The sequence below is a fragment of the Lissotriton vulgaris genome, chromosome 8 (assembly GCF_964263255.1).
Source record: "Lissotriton vulgaris chromosome 8, aLisVul1.2, whole genome shotgun sequence".
NCBI classification, from domain to species: Eukaryota; Metazoa; Chordata; class Amphibia; order Caudata; family Salamandridae; genus Lissotriton; species Lissotriton vulgaris.
This window is the reverse complement of record NC_141696.1, coordinates 1,308,426,117-1,308,451,336: the sequence shown is the minus strand read 5'-3', so window position 1 is coordinate 1,308,451,336 and position 25,220 is coordinate 1,308,426,117. Positions and strand designations below refer to the sequence as shown.

Below are 25,220 nucleotides of genomic sequence, written 5' to 3'. Positions count from 1 at the left end.
AAAAGAAAATCGCACAGAAAGCTGAGGCTAGACCTTTGATTTATTTGCACCGTTCATGGACCTCGACTGCTCTAGGAGTGTACTGAGAGGGACTAAGTGTGTCGCCTGCTTGTGTTTGGAAAATACAGCGGTTGAGCTTTGTCAAAAGCTTTATTGAGGGAATTGGCCCTGGAGAGATGGAGACCAAAGAGCAAAATGGACAGCGCTCCTGTGTAGGAAAATTGGCACAACCCGGCATATTAAAGCCTATAGGATTCTCAGCAACGACATTTCTAGAACTGTGGTATTGTCTATCTTGACATTCCTTTTGTCAACTTGGATTTTGCAAAGCAAGTGTATTCAAGCCAATATAACTATTTTTACCATAAATGTGCCCTAAACACTGCTATTTTGCACATGTTTCAGGTTCTAAATGAACTGCCAATTTGAGCCGTTATGAAACATTTACACTTCATTGCTAAGCTGACTATTGTTATTTTGCACGTTTTTAAGGTCTAAATGAAATGATAGTCTCAGCTCTTATGAGGAACATTTGATGAATTTGCACTCTATTGCTATTTTGCACAAGTCATTCTGAGTCAGAACTGGGCATAGTGGGATGCATTGTATGTGATTAATCTGCCCCTACTGTATAATGTTTACACTTCTGATGCTTTGGTCGGTATGGCTTATGTAGAATGATTCAATGGTCTTATTGTGTTTTTATGTGTACCTTGTATGATCCTTGGTGATCGAAATAAAGTTACTATGATTATATGATGAAAACCTATGCAACAACAGCATCAGGTAACCCATCCCCAAGATCTACCAGAGCCCAGCTGGACCCAGCAGCCATCACAAAGGTGAACAACCTCGTGAAGGCCACCATAGAAAATGCAGAAAAGAAGCCTGAGCAAGAAAAGAAGGATGACCCAAAAGGACCAGCTCCCAAGGTCTCAACACCACCACCTACTGGTCCTAAAGAGACAAAGACCAAAAAGGAACCTGTGGCAAGCCTGGATGCTGCAACTGAGGTTCTTATTGAGACCGTAGAAGAGGACGACACAAGAAATACGGACCTGCAGGCAGCTAAACCTTCCTAGTAGAGTAGCGCAAGCTCCGCATTGTTTTCAAACCCAAACACCAATATCTAGTGTTGAGACAATGGCTATATCATAGTTCACCTTCAACAACATAAGTGTGAAGGATCAGTGTGTTGGTATACTGCACTTCCTGGCAGGCCAGAGCAAGAGTAAGAATGTGGGATTCTGTACACCCGCCGTACAGCCAACTTGAGGGCCACTGGATGCGTGGGCCATCTTTTGAGTTTGGAGGGAATGACTGCAAATTACCAGGTGCAATGAGTCTGATCAAGGGGCAGCATTTCAAAACTGAGGTTACTGAGCAGGTCTACGGCAGTGTGTAGGCCATGGAGGGCAGTTTACGAGAGTAACAAACATTTCACTCATCCTTAGTCTAAGATTCAGGATGTGGAATTTAATCTTGCAAATGGCTTTTTAGTGCATTTAAGCGCAACTTAAAGATGGAAAAATATTTGGAAATTGTGTCTTGTTTTTAAGCTACATAACCAATACTAGCACCACTTATAGAACAATGTGATTGGCTTAGCCAAATGGTTCGAATTCTGACATTCACTATGTTTTACCTGTAAATCCAGGTTTAAAGGCCGAGAAACAAGCACAAAGACAGTGTGGGCATCTAGGTGTATTTTTTCTCTGTGCTGCGCTGGGGCACGTGCTATAAAAAGTATTGTCCTCATGTTGTCGGATGATGTTAATTGATTTGTCTTCATTTAATGCTTTTTGCTTTACCTCTGAACTACAATAGTGGGGGGTTAACAGCCTCTGCAGACATTCTGGACCACTGTTAACACCCTTAGCAAAGGGCAATAGCACTGAATTATTTTTGGAATCCCAATAATTATATAATTCATAAAACAAATCCATTCTTTCTCGAAAATGTGCATAGTCAAGCAAAGCTATCTTTATTGTTGCTTTTCTGTATCTGTGGCATAAGGTTTAATTTAAATGTAAGTTATTTTAATACGCATCATGCTTTTTGTGACTAGGGCAGGAACTGATTGCGTGAAAGGGCAGTCGTAAGAAACATAAGTGTTTTTGTGTGCCAAAACTGCGTTATCCTATCATTAGTTCAAAGACGGTGGCTGCCATGTTTTTTTATTGCCAGGACATTACACAAAAAGTGCCTAAGAGGGTTTGGTATAGATTGCCAGAACCAACATTTCAATAATATATTTTATTATCCAATTTAAAAACTCATTGACTGAACGGATCATCCAATTAAAAATACCTGGAACAAGTTGATATTGTTAGTTTAACACTGTGCGATGTTACAGTTTTTCAAGAATTACACACCAGTTTCCTTGGTCGTGGTAGCTCTGATGGATTGTAATGTTATCTAGTTTCTGGCACACTGCTTCCAGCTCTCCTTCACAAAACACGTGGTAATAGCGGTGAAAGACAGGGCTGCACGCGCGCTGCCCATCAGACGCAGGCAGGGGGGTCGGGGAGCCACCCGGCACATCTTTCGTTTTATTTCCACTTTTCAGATGCCAAGGCACTAGCACATCTTGAGAATCGAAGGCAGTTCTATTAGTGTGAACGGGCAGTTTCGGATTTACACACTGACTTGAGTGACAGTCTCTGTGTTTCGCCTCACTCAGTGCTCGATGAGGACATGCCGCTTCCTGGCTGTTCTCGTCAAGTCCTCTCTCCCCTGACAGCACTGACGTGACGCGGTCATGGACGTCTTGCGTCAGCATGGCGGTGGCGCTGTCATGGACGTCTTGTGTCTCGCGGTTGTTCCTATTTTCCTTAAGGTACTTGGACTTCTGCTTCATGTACTCCTGTTCCATTGCCCAGACGTAGATAAGTGCTTTTCCTCCAGGTTTTAAAAGGCGGACTAATTCACTTATGGAGGCCAATCTTCTCTCCTGCCGACAGAGACAAAAGTCATTAGAAGATATGCTTTACAACAACAACGGGGGTGATAAGCGCCTCAACAGGGGGCAGGATTTAAAAGATTATCAGGTAAAAGGTGGCAACAAAGGGTCTCAAAGACATATTTTAAATTACCACAAAGAAAAAAAAATCTAAGGAAAAGATTTATGAGATATAAAATTAGTGTCCAAATATATTTTACAAACACTACAGTAGAACGAGCCTTGTTGAATACGAGGCAGATGTTACCTCGTGGTCTAATTACTGCCACAGGCGCTAGAAGAAGGGCGCGGGATTAGCTGCAGCACCCCCTGTTGTACCCCAGTTCTTTAAAAATAACTATGCTGGAGTTCTGAATGCCTTTAAATTTGGTTTTATAGCTCACATTTGCTGTGCCTTCAAAGACAGATGTTCAAAGCCAAGCTATGTCTTCTGCTAAATTGCTGCTTGTTCTTTTAACAAGAGGATTTGTGTTTATTTTTTCTTGCTGTGACAGCAAAGTGAGAGGAATTTGTAAAGTGAAGTAGGTAACAATCCTGTTGTGGTACATGAGGTGTGAAAGGAAAGGATGTCAGTTTATTTTCTAGCACAGAACCGTTTAAATACCTGGAAACGAAATGTACACATATTGCAAAATATGCCAGCAGTTAGGAAAGCAAAAACAAAGCACATTTGTTCTGTAACTCCAAAGTGTAATGCAAACAAATATTTTATTAGGATCAAAACAAATAAAGACACTTTACCTGGTGATGTGCAAATGGTAAAGATTGGCTGAAAACGGATTTCCGCACATTATTATTTGTGCCTATATAAACTGCGTGCCAGTGCGTTTTTTGTGGCCATTTCAACGGAAAATGTACTGTCTATAAATGAAGGTGCGCTACAACACCGTGCTTTATTACCATAACACTCTCCTAATGAATGGGCGTGGCTCATTTGCAATACTTGCTCTTTGTGTGATGCTTGGAGTTTCCACAATCCCTATCACTTCAGTGATGTAACACTGATGCCAGCATCCCCACTCTGAAAAGTCTTTCTGTACCACCAATTACTGCAGGCAAGATCTCTGCTTAGAGCAAAGCTGTAATTGTCCTTTATGTGTAATTCTCACCAGCAAATTCAGTTACATCCAGCAAAGGGCAACATTTTTCACGTAAACGTGAAAAGTGCGAAATCCACCTGCAGAGAAAATGGGCTCTAGGAACAGATTTTTCAGTTTTTCACAAATTGGCTCCACTGGGTAGATTTTGCTGAATTTTGTGGATCTAGAAGAATTCTGACGACAGGCAAACGGCGAACATATGTACATTGCTACATTTTCATTCTATTGTTAAAATGTGAAAACTGTTTGCGTTTTTTTTCATGTCTGCATTTTGCAAAAAATATTTTACCTAGGCCTACTTGCACTGAGTGCTAAGCATTAACCTCTAAAATAAAACTCCAGTAAGAATTTGACAATTTCTATAACTCTTAAAATACCTCTTTCAGAAAGTTGCCTTTTATATACTTTTGTTAAGCCCTTGAGGGGAGTGGCGTGGCAATCAGTGATGCAGTCGGTGCTATGGCCCATCTTGTTCTGCTCATGCTACTGTTTATTTAGCTGGCAGCCACTGCATAATTTGTACGACCTTGTGGTCTGGCTATGTGTGGTCTATTTCTCATGAGTTTGGGGAGGAATTACTGTTACTACAGAGAGTGACAGTGCCACCACACAGGCTCAGACAAACACAGAAAAAGGCTAGAATGAAACAGATGTAGGCTGCTGTTTGCAGGGGGAATGAGAAAAGGAAGAGAAAAAAAGATACAGAAGCAGAAAGAAACAAGCATTAGAAATGCAATAGGTCTCGCAGCATTAGAGTTAGTGCTTTTAGAATTGTTTATGGTTTTTTTTTAAATCTTTAGCATGAGGTTGAGGGTGAGTGAGGGTGAGGGGTTGAGGGTAAGTGAGGGTGAGGCTGAGGGGTTGAGGGTGAGGGTGAGTGAGGGTGAGTGAGGGGTTGAGGGTGAGTGAGGGTGAGTGAGGGGTTGAGGGTGAGGAGTTGAGGGTGAGTGAGGGTGAGGGGTTGAGGGTGGGTGAGGGGTTGAGGGTGAGTGAGGGTGAGGGGTTGAGGGTGAGTGAGGGTGAGGGTGAGTGAGGGTGAGGGGTTGAGGGTGAGGGTGGGTGAGGGTGAGTGAGGGTGAGTGAGGGTGAGTGAGGGTGAGGGTGAGTGAGGGTGAGTGAGGGTGAGGGTGAGTGAGGGTGGGTGAGTGTGAGTGAGGGTGAGTGGGGGTGAGTGTGGGTGAGTGTGGGTGAGGGGGTGAGGGGTTGAGGGTGAGGGGTTGAGGGTGAGTGAGGGTGAGGGGTTGAGGGTGAGGGGTTGAGGGTGAGTGAGGGTGAGGGAGGGTGAGGGGGTGAGGGGTTGAGGGTGAGGGGGGGTGAGTGAGGGTGAGGGGTTGAGGGTGAAGGTGAGTGAGACTGTGTGATGCAAGGGCAATGCAAGCCCTTGATGAATACGGCCCCTAGATTTACCCACAGGCGAGAGCTCAGATCCAGCAGGCCAGATGCAAGATGTAACTGTAATGTCTCACTTGTTGAATAGTGCTCGAGTTGAATAGTGAATGTTTGGAATTTGCAGCGCTTTAAAACCCTGCTGTTGGTAATACTCTCAGTGCGTCACATTTAACTGTGCTTAATTGTCTAAGGGGACAAAGAGAAGTGACAATTTGGATGCTGCGCCACCCCCAAACATTTGCCCAGTTCCACACTCACACCCGTGCGCACACAGGCACACACAAACACACACACACACACACGTACGACATGGTGATGCAAACGTAAAGCGGGAAGCATGTTTCTTCTCACCAATAATAAACACAGGGTTGATGAGTTAGATGCATTCCACCCAGCCAAGAGGGAGATATCCCCAAGTGGGCCAGTCACGGTAACTCGCTCAGAGCCATAAATCACTGACGCCACATGCTACAGGGAAGGCGGCAGCAAAGTTCGCTGGATTCCCATGTCCACAGGGAGCACAGGTCGGCACCGGCCCTAAACTGCGCTCCATGAAAGCCACTACACAATCAAGATTGTGCCTGGTCAGAGGGTGTATCTCACCAGTTCCGGGATGCTCTCTGTGTCAGCAGACTAATAGGACTGACCCGAGGAGTCAAGGGGTAAGCTGCTTACTGTGACTTAGGATGGGCCAGACGAGTTCTTAATAGAATCACTGCCCTTTCCACTCCACTTCCTGTTTGTCTTGATGAACTTGTCAGGAGCGTAGGAATGGGATATGCTGATAAGGAGTAACCAGTAAACAACCAGGCGAAAGCTATAGCACAACAAATAGGTAAAGAAAACCAAGGCCTGTGATAACACTCTCTGCGGTCAAATCACTTCACTCGCCTTGAAAGCAAATATCGCCAAATTCCATCGGTCTGGCTTTATCTGTAAAAGAGTGTTTTGTGACGAACATGACGATGTGGCTTAACTTCTTAAGAGTAAGATATTTTGACCTAGTTATTTGTAGAGGTCCGGTTGTGCACATGCATGCTTTTGACTATTCGAGTGTGCATGCATGTGCGCGCGACAGTGTGTGTACATATGAGAATGTGCATTGCATTGCATTATCACGCATGTGCTATCTATTTTTCCTGGCAAGGCCCAATAAGTTGAGGTCCGACTAAAAGTTGAGCAGAAACATATTTTCTGATTCTAATAAAATTACGACAGGATAGCCGCAACAAATATGAAACATGAACTCTAGTAGACCACGAATGGGAATGAAAAAAGGGGGGGGGGGCCCTTGGCCCGCCCGCATGGCGGTGCGGCGACTGCCCCCTCCTCCGCGCCTGGAGAGCATGCCATGCCTCGTGTTAAGGAATGGGAGAGAAGGGGGGGGGGGAGGGGGGTGCTCTGCTTTGTAAGAACAGCATTTTCTAAAACCAAAACACTAACCAACTTTCGACCAAGGTTTATGTAAAACCACTCTCTGCGTAGTAATTACTCGTGCATGGTTGAAAAATGATAACAAGAGGCAGGAGAGAAAGAAAACAAGACGGACGGACGGAAGAGAGGGGAGGGGGGAGGAGAAATGCGACACGGAGGGAAGGGGAGGGGGCGGAGCGGGTTAAATTATACAAACAAAAAACAAGCCTTTCACCGTAACACGGCGGGCAGGGGAGGGGGCGGGCAGGGGAGGGGGCGGAGAGGGGAGAGGTGCGACACGGCAGGCAGGCAGGGGAGGAGAGTAGGAGGAGAAGGGGGAGGAGAGTAGGGGAGGCACGGCCTAGCGGCAGGCAGGCAGGGGAGGAGAGGAGGGGGGGGGGAGGAGAGTAGGGGAGGCACGGCCTAGCGGCCGTGCAATCAAGTAGTGAGGGGGCGGAGCTGGGGGAGGCTGTGAGAGAGAGTAGGCAAGGCAGGCGGCTGGGGGCATGTGCACGCGCATTTAAGCTCAATGCGCATGCGCATTGAGCTTAAATTTCTCGTGCACTGCAAGGAATCGCCACGATTCCTTGCAGTGTGGATAAAGAGCGGATAAGTGCCAATATTCTCGCCTTGCTCGATGCGCATGCGCATCGACAGGCGAGACCTAAAAATGAGCAGAGCAACTAGGAAGGCAAGAACAATGTAAGACACAAAGAAAACAAGCATTAGAAATGCAATAGGTCTCGCAGCATTAGAGTTAGTGCTTTTAGAATTGTTTATGGGTTTTTTTGTAAATCTTTAGCATGAGGTTGAGGGTGAGTGAGGGTGAGTGAGGGTGAGGGGTTGAGGGTGAGTGAGGGTGAGGCTGAGGGTGAGTGAGGGTGAGTGAGGGTGAGTGAGGGTGAGTGTGAGTGAGGGTGGGTGAGTGTGGGTGAGTGTGGGTGAGGGTGAGGGATTGAGGGTGAGGGGTTGAGGGTGAGTGAGGGTGAGGGGTTGAGGGTGAGTGAGGGTGAAGGGTTGAGGGTGAATGAGGGTGAGGGAGGGTGAGGGGTTGAGGGTGAGGGGTTGAGGGTGAGTGGGGATGAGTGAGGGTGAGGGGTTGAGGGTGAGTGAGGGTGAAGGTGAGTGAGGGTGAGGGTGAGTGAGGGTGGGTGAGTGAGGGTGAGTGTGGGTGAGTGTGGGTGAGTGAGGGTGAGGGATTGAGGGTGAGGGGTTGAGGGTGGGTGAGGGGTTGAGGGTGAGTGAGGGGTTGAGGGTGAGGGTGAGTGAGGGTGAGGGGTTGAGGGTGAGTGGGGGTGAGGGGTTGAGGGTGAGTGAGGGTGAGGGGTTGAGGGTGAGTGAGGATGAGGGGTTGAGGGTGAGTGAGGATGAGGGGTTGAGGGTGAGTGAGGATGAGGGTTTGAGGGTGGGTGAGGGTGAGTGTGAGTGAGGGTGAGTGAGGGTGAGGGTGAGTGAAGGTGGGTGAGGGTGAGGGGTTGAGGGTGATTGAGGGTGAGGCATTGAGGGTGAGTGAGGGTGAGGGGTTGAGGGTGAGGGTGAGTGAGGGTGAGGGGTTGAGGGTGAGTGAGGGTGAGTGAGGGGTTGAGGGTGAGTGAGGATGAGTGAGAGTGAGGGTGAGTGAGGGGTTGAGGGTGAGGGGTTGAGGGTGAGTGAGGGTTTGAGGGTGAGGGGTTGAGGGGGAGGGGTCGAGGGGGAGGGGTTGAGGGTGAGTGAGTGAGGGGTTGAGGGTGAGTGAGTGAGGGTGAGGGGTTGAGGGTTGGTGAGTGAGGGTGAGGGGTTGAGGGTGAGTGAGGGTGAGGCTGAGTGAGGGTGAGTGAGCGGTTGAGGGTGAGGAGTTGAGGGTGAGTGAGGGTGAGGGGTTGAGGGTGGGTGAGGGGTTGAGGGTGGGTGAGGGGTTGAGGGTGAGTGAGGGTGAGGGGTTGAGGGTGAGTGAGGGTGAGGGTGAGTGAGGGTGAGGGTGAGTGAGGGTGAGTGAGGGTGGGTGAGTGTGGGTGAGTGTGAGTGAGGGTGGGTGAGTGTGGGTGAGTGTGGGTGAGGGTGAGGGATTGAGGGTGAGGGGTTGAGGGTGAGTGAGGGTGAGGGGTTGAGGGTGAGTGAGGGTGAGGGGTTGAGGGTGTATGAGGGTGAGGGAGGGTGAGGGGTTGAGGGTGAGGGGTTGAGGGTGAGTGGGGGTGAGTGAGGGTGAGGGGTTGAGGGTGAGTGAGGGTGAAGGTGAGTGAGGGTGAGGGTGAGTGAGGGTGGGTGGGTGAGTGTGGGTGAGTGAGGGTGAGGGATTGAGGGTGAGGGGTTGAGGGTGGGTGAGGGGTTGAGGGTGAGTGAGGGGTTGAGGGTGAGGGTGAGTGAGGGTGAGGGGTTGAGGGTGAGTGGGGGTGAGTGAGGGTGAGGGGTTGAGGGTGAGTGAGGGTGAGGGGTTGAGGGTGAGTGAGGATGAGGGGTTGAGGGTGAGTGAGGATGAGGGGTTGAGGGTGAGTGAGGATGAGGGGTTGAGGGTGGGTGAGGGTGAGGGTGAGTGAGGGTGAGTGAAGGTGGGTGAGGGTGAGGGGTTGAGGGTGATTGAGGGTGAGGCGTTGAGGGTGAGTGAGGGTGAGGGGTTGAGGGTGAGGGGTTGAGGGTGAGGGGTTGAGGGTGAGGGGTTGAGGGTGAGTGAGGATGAGTGAGAGTGAGGGTGAGTGAGGGGTTGAGGGTGAGGGGTTGAGGGTGAGTGAGGGTTTGAGGGTGAGGGGTTGAGGGTGAGTGAGGGTGAGTGAGGGTGAGAGTGAGGGGTTGAGGTGGAGGGGTGGAGGGGGAGGGGTTGAGGGTGAGTGAGTGAGGATGAGGGGTTGAGGGTGAGTGAGGATGAGGGGTTGAGGGTGAGTGAGGATGAGGGGTTGAGGGTGGGTGAGGGTGAGTGTGAGTGAGGGTGAGTGAGGGTGAGGGTGAGTGAAGGTGGGTGAGGGTGAGGGGTTGAGGGTGATTGAGGGTGAGGCATTGAGGGTGAGGGGTTGAGGGTGAGGGTGAGTGAGGGTGAGGGGTTGAGGGTGAGTGAGGGGTTGAGGGTGAGTGAGGATGAGTGAGAGTGAGGGTGAGTGAGGGGTTGAGGGTGAGGGGTTGAGGGTGAGTGAGGGTTTGAGGGTGAGGGGTTGAGGGTGAGTGAGGGTGAGTGAGGGTGAGGGTGAGGGGTTGAGGGGGAGGGGTCGAGGGGGAGGGGTTGAGGGTGAGTGAGTGAGCAATTTATTGTACCGTATGTTTCTGCAGAAATACCTTCGGGCCGTGTTTGCGCTGTAAAAAAATGCAAACCAGACGGCTCCTCACTTGGTGTCAATGTCGCTCGAAATGAAATCTGTTTTGTCTCATCAGCAGAAACATCTAAGTTATTGGGGACAATTTGCCACTCAATACTCATCTAAAAAGAGCGCCCTCCATATACAATGGATACCTTTGCCTTCACCAAAATGCTGACCCCGTTATGCCTGTAATTAATTAGCACGGGTGGAGGGGTCAGGCAGAACAGGGCAATGACGAGGATCCCGATGTAATGGCTGGAGCGAGCGTCTTTGAAGCGAGGGAACCGGTTGCGAGCGAGCGCTGTGATACCTTTGGAGTGCCGGTACAAAAGTAAAAAAAAAAAAAAGTTTTAAAAAGTCGTGCATAAAACATGAAAGGAACAAGCAATTACTGAAAGCTACGGAAAAGCGTGTTCCCCATATTTGTTTCCCCACATTGTAATGTAAACTTGGTTTTCAAAATATCAGTGGAATGAAATGGTTTATTAACATCAAGGCATATTTTTGGACAACTGGCGTACAGCAAGACGAGCGGCCGCCATGACTGGTTGTTAAAACAAAAAAAAGAGTAGTTTGTGCGCTGTAAGGAAAAAAAAACAGCAATTACGGTGGGGTTGTGGGGGCGGTCAAACACGGGACAGGGAGACAAGCCTAACATTTATTTAACAAAAGAGAACATGCAGCGTGCGCATCCTTGCACGTTCCTGTCACAAAACTAGTCGCCCTGCTTTTAAATAAATATGTTCTGTGCAGTCAAGATCGAGTTAGGCGAGCTGCACAGTAAACGGGGCGAGGAGAGAGGCGGGGAGGAAAACAAGCATCAACAAGGCTAGCGGCAGGCAGGCAGGGGAAGAGGGGGGAGGGGGGAGGAGAAATGCGACACGGCGGGAAGGGGAGGGGGCGGAACGGGGGCGGAGAGGGGAGAGACAAGCAATTACTGAAAGCTACGGAAAAGCGTGTTCCCCATATTTGTTTCCCCACATCGTAATGTAAACTTGGTTTTCAAAATATCAGTGGAATGAAATGGTTTATTAACATCAAGGCATATTTTTGGACAACTGGCGTACAGCAAGACGAGCGGCCGCCATGACTGGTTGTTAAAACAAAAAAAAGAGTAGTTTGTGCGCTGTAAGGAAAAAAAAACAGCAATTACGGTGGGGTTGTGGGGGCGGTCAAACACGGGACAGGGAGACAAGCCTAACATTTATTTAACAAAAGAGAACATGCAGCGTGCGCATCCTTGCACGTTCCTGTCACAAAACTAGTCGCCCTGCTTTTAAATAAATATGTTCTGTGCAGTCAAGATCGAGTTAGGCGAGCTGCACAGTAAACGGGGCGAGGAGAGAGGCGGGGAGGAAAACAAGCATCAACAAGGCTAGCGGCAGGCAGGCAGGGGAAGAGAGGGGAGGGGGGAGGAGAAATGCGACACGGCGGGAAGGGGAGGGGGCGGAACGGGGGCGGAGAGGGGAGAGAGAGAGAGTAGGCAAGGGTAAACAAACACGGACGTGCACGCGCCCGTGACTTTTAAGGTCAATGCGCATGCGCATAAGCTTAATGCGCATGCGCATTGACCTTAAAAGTCACGGGCACTGCAAGGAATCGCCACGATTCCTTGCAGTTAGATAAAGAGTGGATGAGCCCCTATAGTCTCGCTTGCTCGATGCGCATGCGCATCGACAGGCGAGACCTAAAAAGGGAACTGGGAGGTAGAGTGTGAAATAGACACAAGAGACAGAAGAAAGCAAGAGGAGAGACCGTGAGAGAAATGGGATGAAGAACATTGAAAGAGAGACTGGAATAAAAAGATCGGCAAGGACAGAAACATAAAAAGAATATTAGAAGGGCCAAAGTTAAGAATGAGAATAGAGAGGGAGTTTAAATAATGGCCAAAAACAATGAGAGAAAGAGAAGTAGGAGACTAGAGGAAACAAGCATTTGCAATGCAATAAGTCTCGCAGTTGTTAGAGTTTGAGCTATTGGCATTGTAAATGGCAATGCTTTTAATTTATGTGTTGGTTTTTAAACATAAATAAAAGGCATTGTCATTTACAATGCCAATAAGGCCGTACTGGGAACCACAACCGGCCCAGGCAAAGTGCTCGGCCGGCCCCCTCCTCCCCACTAGGTGGGTGGGGGGGTTGGATGTGTCGCTGAGCTCTTTGCCGGGGCCGGTTTTCGCCCGAATTTGTTACAGGGCCGATTTTGCAGCTATGCTGCAAAAACGGCCCTGTAAGAAAAACGGCCCCTGGGGGCCCAAAACCGGCCCCCACCCATGCGGCGATCCAGGGGATTGCCCGGTGCCCGCTATGGCCAGTCCGGCCCTGATGCCAATAGGTTAAACTCTCGCAAATGCGAGACATATTGCATTGCAAATGCTTGTTACACATGTAAATACTGTCTGGGCAAAAATGTCACCTCATTAGTACCAGTCTAACAACCAAATATATAAATAAGCAACTGAAAGATGACCAGCTAACGTCTGTAAAGGGTCTTCCAAAGCGTGTGAACATATATCACCAAGTTTTCAGTAAGCTTTGATCCTTTTGAGTTAGAAATAATTTATCTACAGATTATGCGCCAGATGAGGGATAATTGTGCAAAATAAAGCAGAAGCAGCAAACACAGGATCGCATAATTCCAGTGGCCCTCTCCATGACCTACTATTATATTTGAACTAACTTTTTGATGGTCAAACTGGACCCTCTCCATACATGTCCACTGGGTGCAATCTGATGACTCTATTGTGACGCCTCAGCCCCTACCCCCTCAGCTGCTAAAACATACGATGGACATCAGGTTGAGTTTTTATTCCTGCCTGGAACAGCTGCAGTGGGTGCCTCTGGTGGACCTGACCGAGCTCTATGGACACGAGCTCCACAAAGCCAACTTCAAGCAGTGCAAGTGTCACCTCTCTGAAGCAGAGATCCAGCTGCGGCAACGCATGCAGACGCCAAATTATATTGAGTGGTCGGGACCTTGCACTGCCACCAAAAAACCCCACAACAACCAGATTCTCAATGTGGGTTCGATTCTCCTAGCCGTCCTCTTTGAATATGGAAACATAGCAGTCTGGGAGTTTCAGCGTCCATTTAGGGGAGAAGAGTCCATTGTTTCCTGCGACACAGTTGAGTCGGGTGTCGCTGCCCCTAACATCTTATCCTGGTGGGAGTATGAACATTCAAACCGTAAAATGCGCGGGCTCATAGTGGGTAGTAACAACGGACCAATTAAGATCCTTGCCGCCAACCTGGCGCCAGTCAAGGCCTACTTCACGGTGAAGCTTCCCTTGGTCCTGTTGCAAGATGCCGACCAGATGCCAGTGCACTGCACTCAGTGCCTTTCCTTGTAGCACCCACACCTAGAATCCAACTGCATCCTTGTGGTTGCCACACGAGGGACATATGTCTTCTGGTGCCTGCGAGAGGCTCACGCGGCGCGGGACAGATTAACACCTGAGGTGCCCTTCCTGTGACGCAACGCCAGCCCCAAGCGGAAAAGAAAGTGAAATACCTGCTGCACCATCCTGCTCCCGCTCTCCTCCATAAATTTAGCAGATGCTCTAGTCCCCGGCCCGAATCATCTGCCCAAAGCAGGCATCAATTATGGATGAGGGTGTGTGTGCAGGGAGCGCGTGAGAGCCGGTGGGACGAGAGGGTGGAGGGGCGATGCTGTCCCACCGCTCCCGGTATCTGCTCGCTTCTCTGCCTGCCGCCTGCCGGGCTCAAAGCCGAGGTCTCAGCCGTGAGAACGGAGCGCACGTGAGTGAGAGCAGGCAGCAAGTAGCCCGGTGAGTGGGGCTGAGTTTTGCAGCACTTGGGGACATTATTGGCTCACCGAGCCCTGTGTGGCTCCAACGTCTAACATGTGTTTAGAGAGCGTAGCTGACTCCAACGATCGGCGCAAGACACAGTGAGCGTGCACATGGGCTGTCCAGGCGCCCTCGCTCGCGAAAGTTAAAGCGTGGGGGAGCGTGAGAAGAGACGCTGCTAACGCCTCCGTACACACTCACAGCTCATGTCTCCAAAAGCGCGCGTTCACAGCTCATGTCTCCAATGTGTTTACAAGCTCGTGCACCTCTCCTGTCCCGCTTCGCTAAGCAAGTCGGCGACAATAGATCTCGCTTAGCAAGCAGCTTCTCTGCATCGCTAGGCGAGACCTAAAAAGGCAAGGGAGAGAGCAGAGTGGAGATTTGAGCAAACCAGTCAAGTCACCCACAGTTTGCGGCTACCACCCGATTTCCATGCTTAGCACCCGCACGCCCTCAAAATTAGATAATAACCCTTAAAAACACAGCTTTATGCTGGTAGGCCACCTGTCATTATACTGTCAGGAAGGGTTAGTCTTGCTGACTTATGGACAGGAGAAGCTTAAACTCTCCTGAATAGCTGTGTTTCCGTGCCAAAAATATCATGCTATAGGCGTAAATAGCCACCTCCACGTGCCCTTGACGCCTGTGTGCAGAACCAGACTGGAGACCACGACTAAAATGGATCCAAGAGGGCATGGCAGTTCCAGGTAGGCAATTCCTCTCTGAAAGCAGCCTCTCAACCAATAGCCCACTGGCGAAGGCCAGAGTGGCACAGGGGCCACCACGGTGCAGGCAGGAAGACAGAGGAAGAAGTCTCTTCTGTGAAACAACTCTGCTCGGTCTGAAACCTGTGACATGCCAGGTAAGAAGTAACGGAAACGATTGGGTACAGAGAAAAACAATTTCTCCAGCCCAGCAAGACACATTTAAATATGTCTGGCTGGAAATCCGAACTTCATACTGAAGGAAATGACACTTGTGCTGTGTGCACGCTAGAGTTTGACAGGCTCCCATGTAGCCTATACTCTTTTATACGAGGAAATGGCAGGACAGTACTAGGGGAGACACAGTCTGCAGACTCGGGCTTTTCCACATTGCATATTTTTTTATTTTGTATCAGAGCGGTATGAGTGAACTTTTCTAAAACTGCTGTCAAGATAATTTCATCTTTTTATTTTTTAGAAAGTGTGCATGTCGCTAGACCCCATGAACAAGTTAGAAAAACCCTCAGAAAAAAATGTAAACTCTGCACATGGTAGAATAATTCTATAATTAACCCTCAACGGGCTGCATTAAATGTTTCAACAGTTTTATTTCAAATGAAAGCCAAATGAAAACATTAATGCTACCCCCCTAAAACATCAACTACTTGCAAAGTAGCATTGACGTGACATTTTCAAAGTTTAAACACGTTTGAAGGCGCAAGTGTGCTAACTCAAATCTCTTTTTAGCCAGTTTGAATATACTTTCATAGTTCAAACATAACACTCAGCCCCATTTAGGCACCCCAATACGAATAGAGATGTGAGGCATAGATAGGTGTGCCCAGGATCATATAGTTTGGTAACAAACATTATAGGTCTCGCCTATGCAAGATATATTTGCCAATGTGTTTTAGCAATGTTGTACACAAGCGTGGCTACTGTTTAGCATGGCTAAACATTAGTGGCGCAGAACAGAGTGGTGTGTAGTGGAGTGGTGTGTAGTGGAGTGGCGTACAGTGGAGTTTCGGGGAGTGGTGTATAGTGTTTTGGAGTGGCGTAGAGTATTGTTGAGTGGAGGGGCGTAGAGTGATTTGGATTGTCGTGGAGGGAGTAAAGTTGTAACTTGGAAGGGCATAGAGTGGTGGTTGCAAAATTGATTAGAGTGTTGTACAGTGAAGTGGCATAAAGCGGAATAGAGTGAAGTGGCTTAAAGTGGAGTAGAGTGGTGTAGAGGGAGTTGCATACAGTGGAGCAGAGTGGCATACAGTGGAGTGGCATAGAGTGGACTGCCGTAGAGTTGAGTAGCATACAGTGGAGTACAGTGTAATGGACGGAGTAGAGAGTTGTACAGTGGAATGGAGGGTGTAGAGTGGAGTACAGGGGCATAGAGTAACAGAGAGGGGCAAGGAGGAGCACAGAATGTCAGAGTGGAGTCGCATACAGTGGAATAAAGTGGCATGTAAGGCGTTGCACAGAGTAGAGTTGAGTGCCGTCGAGAGGAATAGATTGTTGAAGAGTGGAGTAGCATAGAGTGGAGTACAGTGTCAAAGTGGAGAGGGATACAGTGGAGTAGTGGAGTAGAGTAGTAGAGTGGAGAGGAGTAGAGTAATGTGTTGTAGAATAAAGTGGTGTAGAGTGTCAGAGGAAGTTGTGCAGCGCGTCAGAGTAGCACAGAGTGGCATACAGTGGAGTAGCGTGTCAGAGTGGAGAGGTGTAGAGTGTTACCAAGTGGAGTAGAGTGTTGTGGAGTGGAATGTATAGAGGGTTGTAGAGTGCAGAGGCGTAGAGTGGAGTAGTATTGGAGAGTAGAGTGGCGTGGAGTGGAGTGGAGGAGTAAAGTGTCAGAGTGTAGTGGTGCACAGTGAGGGCATCTTGTAGAGTAAAGTGGGGTGTCATTGAGGGGAGTAAAGTGGAGTGGCACAGAGTGGAATGATGTGTCGTAGAGTAGAGTGAAGAGCTGTGTCATAGAGAAGAGTTGAGTGGCATGTCGCAGACTGTTGTAGAGTGGAGGGGCATGTCATGGAAGGGCATAGAGTGGAGTGACGTGTTGTAGAGTAGATTGGAGCTGCAAGTCTTAGAGTGTAGTGGCGTGTTGTGGAGTGATGTGTCGTGGGGTGGCACTTTTATTTATTTATTTCATGTTTTATATAGTGCTGGCTAGACCCGGAGATATTAGAGCACTTTACAAAAAGATCAGCGCGTTACAGGTTACATAGTTACATCAAATAAATCAAAATAATCACAGAGTGAGGGGGAGGGAAGGAAACACAACGGGGAAACGAGGAAAACAATGTCAGAGGACCGGCTGGGTAGGTGGCAGTTGAGGGGGACAGGGCCAGACTAATCTATAGGTGCATATGACAGCTCCACCGGGCATCGGTCAAGGTTGCTCGTGCGCTGAGGTAAGTACAAAAAGTTTTGGTATCCACCCAGGGGGCATCGTCAAAGGTCCATCGATAGTTCCATCAAAGTTCCATCGGGCAAGTGCCCTGTTGATACGGCTCCGTGGTGTGTACAGTGTTCAAGGTTTCAGAGGATCAGTCAGTTACAAGTTACATAGTTACATCAATTAAATCAAAGAATCACGGAGGGAGGAGGAGGGGGGAAGGAAGGAAACACAACGGGGGAACGAGGAAAACAATGTCAGATGACCGGCTGGGTAGGTGACGGCCCAGGGGGTGAACCCAGGATCAGACTCCTCTATAGCTGCGTATGACAGCTCCCCCGGTCATCGGCCAGGGTTGCTTGTGCACAGAGGTAAGTACAAAAAGTTTTGGTATCAGCCCAGGGGGCATCGTCAAAAGTCCATCAAAAGTTCCATCAAAGTTCCACCGGGCATGGGGCCTGTTGATCCAGCTCAGTGGTGTGTACAATGCTCAAGGTTTCAGTCCGGGGGGCATCGTCATAGATCAAATTGGTAGCATCCATCCCGGAGTTACTGGGAGGCCAAGACTTACTGTAGGGTTGAATTGCATTCAATAGCAATGCTTCCAGGCGGCAGGCCAGGACAGCCATCTTAAGGTCAGGGAGATAGAGTGTGTAGGACCGGGGCTGTAGGGCACTCAGCTGTTGCCCCAAGCAATTCTCACGGTGTGAGTGAGGCTGAAATAGGACTAAGTGAAAAAAACAGTCCCATTGCAAATCTTTTACACTGTGGAGACCCTGATGTGATGTCATTTCTAACTGACTGCCTGCTCTGTAATTCTCTACTGAAGAGCACTGTTAGTCTGTGGCTCTCTTGAAATAAACTGTAGTCCTTCTATTTTCCTGAAAAATGTCCCGGTTTTTGGTTTTACAATTTTTGTCACAGCATGTCGTTGAGTGCTGTGGAGTGGCGCAGAGCTGAGTGATGTAGACTGGTGTGGTGTGTCGTAGAGTGGATAGTTGTGGAGTGGAGTGACGTGGAGTGTCAGAGTGAAGCAGTTTGTGGTGGAGTGTGGTGGAGTAGAGTGGAGGGAGGTAGAGTGGCACAGAGTAAAGTGGTGTGCACTGGAGTATGCATGGTGTGGTAGCACCCTGCTTTTACAGACAACACATTTTCAATTGAACCTTAAGCCCTAGCACACCAGTCTAATCAATCTTAATATTAATACAGGTCAAGACACACTAATATATTCAGAGGCGTTCAGAAATAAGTCATGAGTCTTTTCATTTCAGTTCTTGCTCAGAGTCCAGCCAACACGTGTTTCGTCGTCCGGGACAAAAAACCCGCGACTTCCTCAGGGCTTCAAATAAATCCTTATGAATTGAATGCCTTCTGCCTGGTTGTACTTCCGTCCCAGCCTAAATCCGGCTGGGTGAGTTAGTTATTTGTATCCTATGGAAGGTCGAAATTGTACCGATCCCCAGTCGGCGATCTTAGCCCAGTGAGTCAGTATGCAGGGGGATAGGACTGTATGGCAAGATGCTGTATTCAGCAGCGAGGCACTCTATCCGTGCTCCCCGAGCTTCCATAGGATACAAATAACAGTCTGCATTCCGCCATATCACGTGTGAAGGAACAACTTTTCTAGCCAAGCCAGCTGTTTCTGGTGCGGCTACTGATATTTATAATAGTAATGACTTTTCAATTTTAAACGCCCTAATCCTTCATGACAGGATGTTAGTCGCTTCCTTCCCTTAAGAGATTTCTTGTGGTAAGCCAGTAAATAGGGTATTGATTAGTAAGATGGGGTTATGTTGTTATCAGTATTACACTCACTATGATGGAGCTGTGTTTCTCCGTGGGGGTTTGTCAGTTACTTGGCATTTTGTTTTGGTTTGATTTTTCATTTAAGGCATGTTGCCATCTTTTATCTTTGTGGTTGTTTTACACATCATTTCTTCATAATTGCCTTTTTAGTTTTTGCACAATATGGCGGACATCCAGGATCAGTGCTTGTTTATCGTCGAGCACCGGCCTATCAGCAAACTCCGGCTGCAGCCTGTGCGCGGACTGTCATGCTGTGCATCAAGCTTCCGTTGACGACAAACGCTGACAAATCAGCTAATGCCGTATACAACTGTGTGCGTGGCCTTAAATAAGTTTGTACGCCACCGGGTCAGTTGATTTCTACCCGGTTGGTGAGGTGATGGGTTGCCGCAATCCTATGGTAAGAGCCACTGTCTCCGTATGGTCAGGTTACTTACTCACGGGGACATCAACATTTTTGGTGTACCCCACCCACCATGGGGGGTGCCTGTTACCGCTCGATGCCATTTGAGCCCGTTAGCAGGGGAGAATCATGTCTACTTTTTCTTCTTGTTTGTACGTAATGATTAGTTATCTCAGATAAGGCTCAGGACCATTATTCACATTTTGCTCCTTGCTCTTGGGGATGGGGTCTATACCCTGGCATATGGAGTTGATGCAAATATCTATTGGCCTGAAGATCTGGAGGAAGCCGACATACTTTATAGAGACTGGATTAATCTGTCTCTTGACAATTTGATCCCTAAGAAAATGTCCAGACCCAAGCGAGAGCAATCTCATCCTTGGTATTCCGCGGCACTGGCTGATCAGAAAAAGCAATGCAAGCTACTAGAGCGTGCTTGGAGGCGATCGTATGATCCCCTGGCAAAAGCCAACTTTAGATCAGCTACCAAAGCTTATCATAAACTTATAAAGAAAGTTAAGGCCAACTACTATACTGAAATGATCAGCTCTAGTACAAACCGTTCTAAGACCATCTTTTCCTTAGTAAAGGATATGACTAAGTCACCGGGGGGATGTAACTGCACGATAACATCTGACCAACAATGTGAAGAGATTGCTGTTTTTTTTGTCAATAAAGTTCAGGAGATCTATAATTCTTTTAAATCTGACAAGTTCGTTCCGATTTCACACCAAATGTCTGATTCACCTGAACTCCCACACTCCCTTCTCACCCTGCCTTCTATCTCACAGACCAACATGGAACGTCTGGCTGTAAAGGTCAAGTCTGGGTCCCCGGAGGACCCTGTTAAACCTGAAATGTTTAACCTATTGCAAAATTCCATTCTGACGGAGGGTCGGGAGCTGATTAATAAATCCCTTCAATCTTCCACCATCCCTAAATCATGGGAACACGCTAAGGTTGTCCCCTTACTTAAAAAGCCCACCTTAGACCCTTCTAGGCCTGAAAGCTTTAGACCTATTTCTCTGCTCCCCTACTTGGCCAAGGTGGCAGAAGCGCACGTGAATGACATCTTGACCAATTATTTGGAGAGTAATGGGATTCTAGATGAGTCACAAAACGGGTTCCGGCCTAACCACAGCACGGAATCCGCCCTGTTGGCCGTGACTGAACATCTGAGGGCGACACAAGATCTGGGTGGCACGTCGGCTCTTGTCCTGTTGGATCTGAGCGCAGCGTTCAACACGGTCTCCCATAGGATTTTACTCAGAAGACTATGGGAGATCGGAGTCCGAGGTGGAGCCCTGGATTGGTTCACGTCTTTTCTATCAGACCGTTCCTTTCAGGTTCATGCCCCACCGTTCTCGTCCAACAGGTTTCCATTGAGCTGCGGGGGTTTTCCGCAGGGGTCTGCCCTCAGCCCCACGTTATTCAACGTATACGTCCGGCCTCTGGCAGTACTGGCCAGAGAACGTAAGATCAAATTAACTTCTTACGCGGACGATACGCAACTCATTTTTTCCTTTTCCAAGGACACCAAAACAGATCAAGCCAAATTTCAAGACGATATGTTGGCCATCTCTAGTTGGATGAATGCGAACTGCTTGCAGTTGAATTCATCTAAAACTGAGGTTCTGTTGATTGGTAAGGAAACACACAAGTGGGAAGAACTCCATCTTAGGTTCTTCCCCCACCCCTAAGTTGGAAGTAAAGAACCTGGGTGTGACTATGGACAACTCCCTCACCCTAGAGTCACACGCAAAAAGAGTGGCTGGCGTGTGTTATGGTCGCCTCCGGTCGCTAAAGCCCATCTTGGGCTTTTTCGACCCATCGGTACGTCAGACAATAGTCCAAGCCCTTGTTTTATCACATATAGACTATTGTAACGTCCTAATGTTAGGTTCTAATCAGACAGCTATCAACAGACTCCAAAGGGCCCAAAATGCAGCTGCCCGTATTGTTTGCTCTACCCAAACACTGCCATGTGTCTCAAATTCTGCGGCGTTTACACTGGCTTCCGGTGACACAGCGCATTCAGTTCAAGGCCCTATGCCTAGTTCATAAAATCCTCCATCGCTCTGGCCCTCAGATCCTGCAGGGTCTGATTTCCTCCTATGTTCCCACACGCGCTCTCCGCTCAGCGGACCTCCACCTCGCCTGTACCATCAAAATCAGAAGGAGCAGAGCAGGTGGCCGTTCCTTCAGGTATCTGGCTCCGAAACTGTGGAACTCAATCCCCCTGGAGATGCGTGCCACTAACAATTACCTGTCATTTAGAAAGCTAATTAAAACATGGCTGTTTCCACCTACTTAAGGCCCACTAGTACTGCCACACGTTTTATCCACGCCTAGTTGTTTTGTCTCTAACCGTCTGCAAGCGCTGGGACGCCCTGTTGCTGGGGTAGCCATGCGCTATACAAGCGTTTTTAACATAACATAACATAACATTCACACAGTCCTATAGCCTTTACAAACTGGTTACGACCTCAGGCATGACGTAATACTGGTTAACGGGGACTGTTTGTATGATGGATTATGACATAACACTTCCCTGTATACTATATTGTGATATATAATATGCTTATAGGCATTGTGCCAATGTATATCATTGGTCTATCCTACCAGAATACTGCTAGAGAATGTATGTCAGTGGAACAGGTTTTTGAAATATTGAGAACTCATTTGGATGCATGATTAGGCCTTTATTTTCGCCTATACTTGTTACATTTCGAGTAATGTGGTACTTGATTTCTTACAGCTGTTTCTCACCGCATTACCTTTGGGCATATCGAGGGTATTGTAGTTTCTATATAGCTGTGGTGATCCTTTGATTTCCACTGATTTGTCTTCATCCTTAATTTCTTTTTATTCATTTAGGCACATTTGACGGGCTATCAAACCTGTGGCCCTATTATGGGGCCATGTTCCGTTGAAGTTTGCCTGCTCTGGGCGAGAAGGAACAATGCATTGGGAATAAACACATACCATACTTTCCACATGAAGCATCTTGGGACTAACAGGACAATCCAGTGAATTATTATTGAAAAGGTGGGGTGGAACTGGAACTCACACAGACCCTGGGGTGGACGGTTCCCCATGACCCACTATGTTTGGTCCTGGGTGTGTTTGATGGCCTCGATGGATCTCGGGCCGATAAGCACGTCCTAGGAACAGCTGTGGCAGTAGTGAAGCAAGATGTAGCAGCACTCTGGTCTCAGGCCAAGCCCCCAACTATACGGAAATGGATTTGGGGGTGGACTAGTGTGGAACTCAAGGCGAACCCCTCTTTGAGGACCGGGCTGCCCCGGATATGGGGCAAATGGTTCAATCTACTGCCCTAAGGGGCGTGTGGGTGTCTTGTACAGGAATAACCATATGCAAGTGTTCTTATTCATCCTAGAGAATTATTTATAAGTCTCTGTCGTCTCTCTTTCAAATGTAATTTATCCAAATAATGTGCTAGATTTCGCTGCCAATGTATTTTGTGTTTTGTTCTTTAAAACCAATAAACTTGATTATCAAAAAAAGTGAGAAAAGGTATGCTCCATCACTAGTCAAAACTTCTCACTTTTTTGGTCACTTTTGCACACTTTTTGTATGTTTTTTCACCTTGTGGCATTATAACTGTCACGTGAATTCCTCACACTATGAATATGCATATTAGAAATACGATTTTTCCCCTTGTTCAAATATTTGTGTCGTTGCCTGTCACAGGTTTTAATCTCTCAACATTACCATCTGCTTTGGGGGTTTTCTTTCTAAAGTCATTTAGGCCCATTAAACCCGTTTCTTTGGTGGGTGTGAATTGCTTAGAGTACTATATTTGTTTAAAAGGGCATGCGTTTCCATTAGTGGGTTCTATGTGGAACGGATGATCTTTATAACATCTAGGTGGAAAACTGCACATGCCCAAGGGGGCATGAGTTGCCATGAACGTGTTCAATATAGAGCGGCTGTCGCCCCTTTTTACTATCTCGTATGAGATTTGTGTTTTGCCAGTACATGGGTTTCATTGTTATAATTGTTTGTGCCAGTCACATGTTTACATGTTTCATTAAGTCTGTTGTCCAAGAAATGTTTTTCTGTCATTGTATTTTTTATCCTTTGAGAGTTGTGTTTTTGTATGTATAAGCGTCCATTTGGTATTATGTGTATATATTTATGTAACTATATTTGTGTTGATTCCAGCCCAAGTGTTAACTGAAAGAAACGCGTTGGCTGGATGTTGTGCGTTGAGTAAAAAACCTGAATTAAATAAAGAAAGAATAAAAATAAAAAGGAATACCTGCCCTCACTTATATTCTTACTGGTTGTGGACAAGAATCGTAATGGTGCACCATTCCACAATTTAAGCCTCTGGCCTTGTACAGAATTCACTTGGAGTGAGACAAACATTCTATTCAACATGTCATTCCCTTATGCAACAAACCTCAAGCGCAGGCTTATTACCCTTTAAAGCCAGAAGCAAAGCGTGGTATTAAAGCAATATTAGACCGATGCATTATCAGGGCATAATAGCGCCTTGCCTTTTACAAAGGAACACACCCCTTTCTCCTTTCTTCAAACTGGACGGATCCCATAGAATAGTTTTAGACTATAGGAATTTAAATGCACATACAAGAATATGTGAGTTGCAAAATGCACACAGCATAGGTTTAATGATGAACCTGGTGTAGTAAAAAACCAAAAGGACCCTTGACATCTATGACATGTTTTTCAGTCAAAATATAGTGCCTAAAAGTGAGTATCTAACTGCCTTTAGTTTCAACAGGGTGCAGTTCTCATTTCAACCTTTGCCTATGTGCTATAAGAAGAGTCCTGGCCTAATCTCAGCGTATATTATGGAGATGTTACAACCAGATCCCCAGGATATTACCTATCTTACAGATGACAACTTTGATATACACCTAACTAGCGGGGACACAGTTGTAACACCATTAACATCACAGCATACAGAATTAACTAAAAAAAAAAAAATCGAAGATTGCCTACCTTACAGTGACAATTCAGATATGAGGGATACTAACAAGGGAAAGGCTCTGGGTTCTGATTTCCTTCAGAAGTTTGCTAACTTGCAGCTTCCCAACATACTGACAAAGTTGCAATCTATTAAACATGGCATCCTTGCTGTGGTTTCCCCTGAATTCTTGCTGTCTGACCTCCTGTTTTTGATTATTTTGCTGACTTGAGGAATCTGGGCACCTTACCACTGCTAATCAGTGCTAAAGTGTATGTACTCTTTATTGAAAACATGGTAACAGTGGTTTATCAACAATTGGCACATTTGATTTACTTAATCAATCAATCAATCATATCATTTGTAAAGCGCACTTCTCACCCGTGAGGGTCTCAAGGCATTGGGGTGGGGAATGCTGCTACTGCTCGAAAAGCCAGGTCTTGAGGAGTTTTCTGAAGGTCAGCAGGTCTTGGGTCTGCCGTAGGTGGATGGGGAGGGTGTTCCAGGTCTTGGCGGCGAGGTGGGAGAACGATCTGCCACCTGAGGTCGCTCTTCGGAAGCGGGTGACTGTAGCGAGGGCGAGGTCGGCGGAGCAGAGCTGGCGGGCGGGGGTGTAGAAGCTGAGTCGTCTGTTGAGGTACGTTGGTCCGGTGTTGTAGAGTGCCTTGTGTGCGTGGGTGAGGAGCTTGAAGGTTATCCTCTTGTTGACCGGGATCCAGTGCAGGTCTCTCAGGTGGGGTGTGATGTGGCTGGGGTGAGGGATGTCGAGGATCAGGCGTGCAGAGGCGTTCTGGATGCGTTGGAGCCGTCTCAGGAGTTTGGCTGAGGCGCCTGCGTAGAGGGCGTTACCATAGTCCAACCTGCTGCTGACAAGGGCCTGGGTGACTGTTCTTCTCGTTTCAGTGGGGATCCACTTGTAGATCCTACGGAGCATGCGGAGGGTGTTGAAGCAGGAGGAGGAGACGGCGTTGACCTGTTTAGTCATGGAGAGGGTGGAGTCGAGGATGACCCCTAAGTTGCGTGCGTGGT

General features: G+C 47.7%; 1 protein-coding gene across 2 annotated transcripts in view; it reads right to left on the bottom strand.

Moving 5' to 3' along the window:
* Nucleotides 1-2,241: 2,241 nt before the first annotated feature.
* Nucleotides 2,242-25,220, bottom strand: part of ALKBH8 (alkB homolog 8, tRNA methyltransferase) — a 410,467-nt gene continuing 387,488 nt past the window's right edge. For both annotated transcript variants that reach the window (XM_086935245.1, XM_086935246.1), the window contains exon 12: nucleotides 2,242-2,953. In XM_086935245.1, coding sequence (XP_086791371.1) covers nucleotides 2,351-2,953 — 603 coding nt within the window. In that variant the 3' untranslated portion in view covers nucleotides 2,242-2,350. The remainder of the gene's footprint in view (nucleotides 2,954-25,220) is intronic.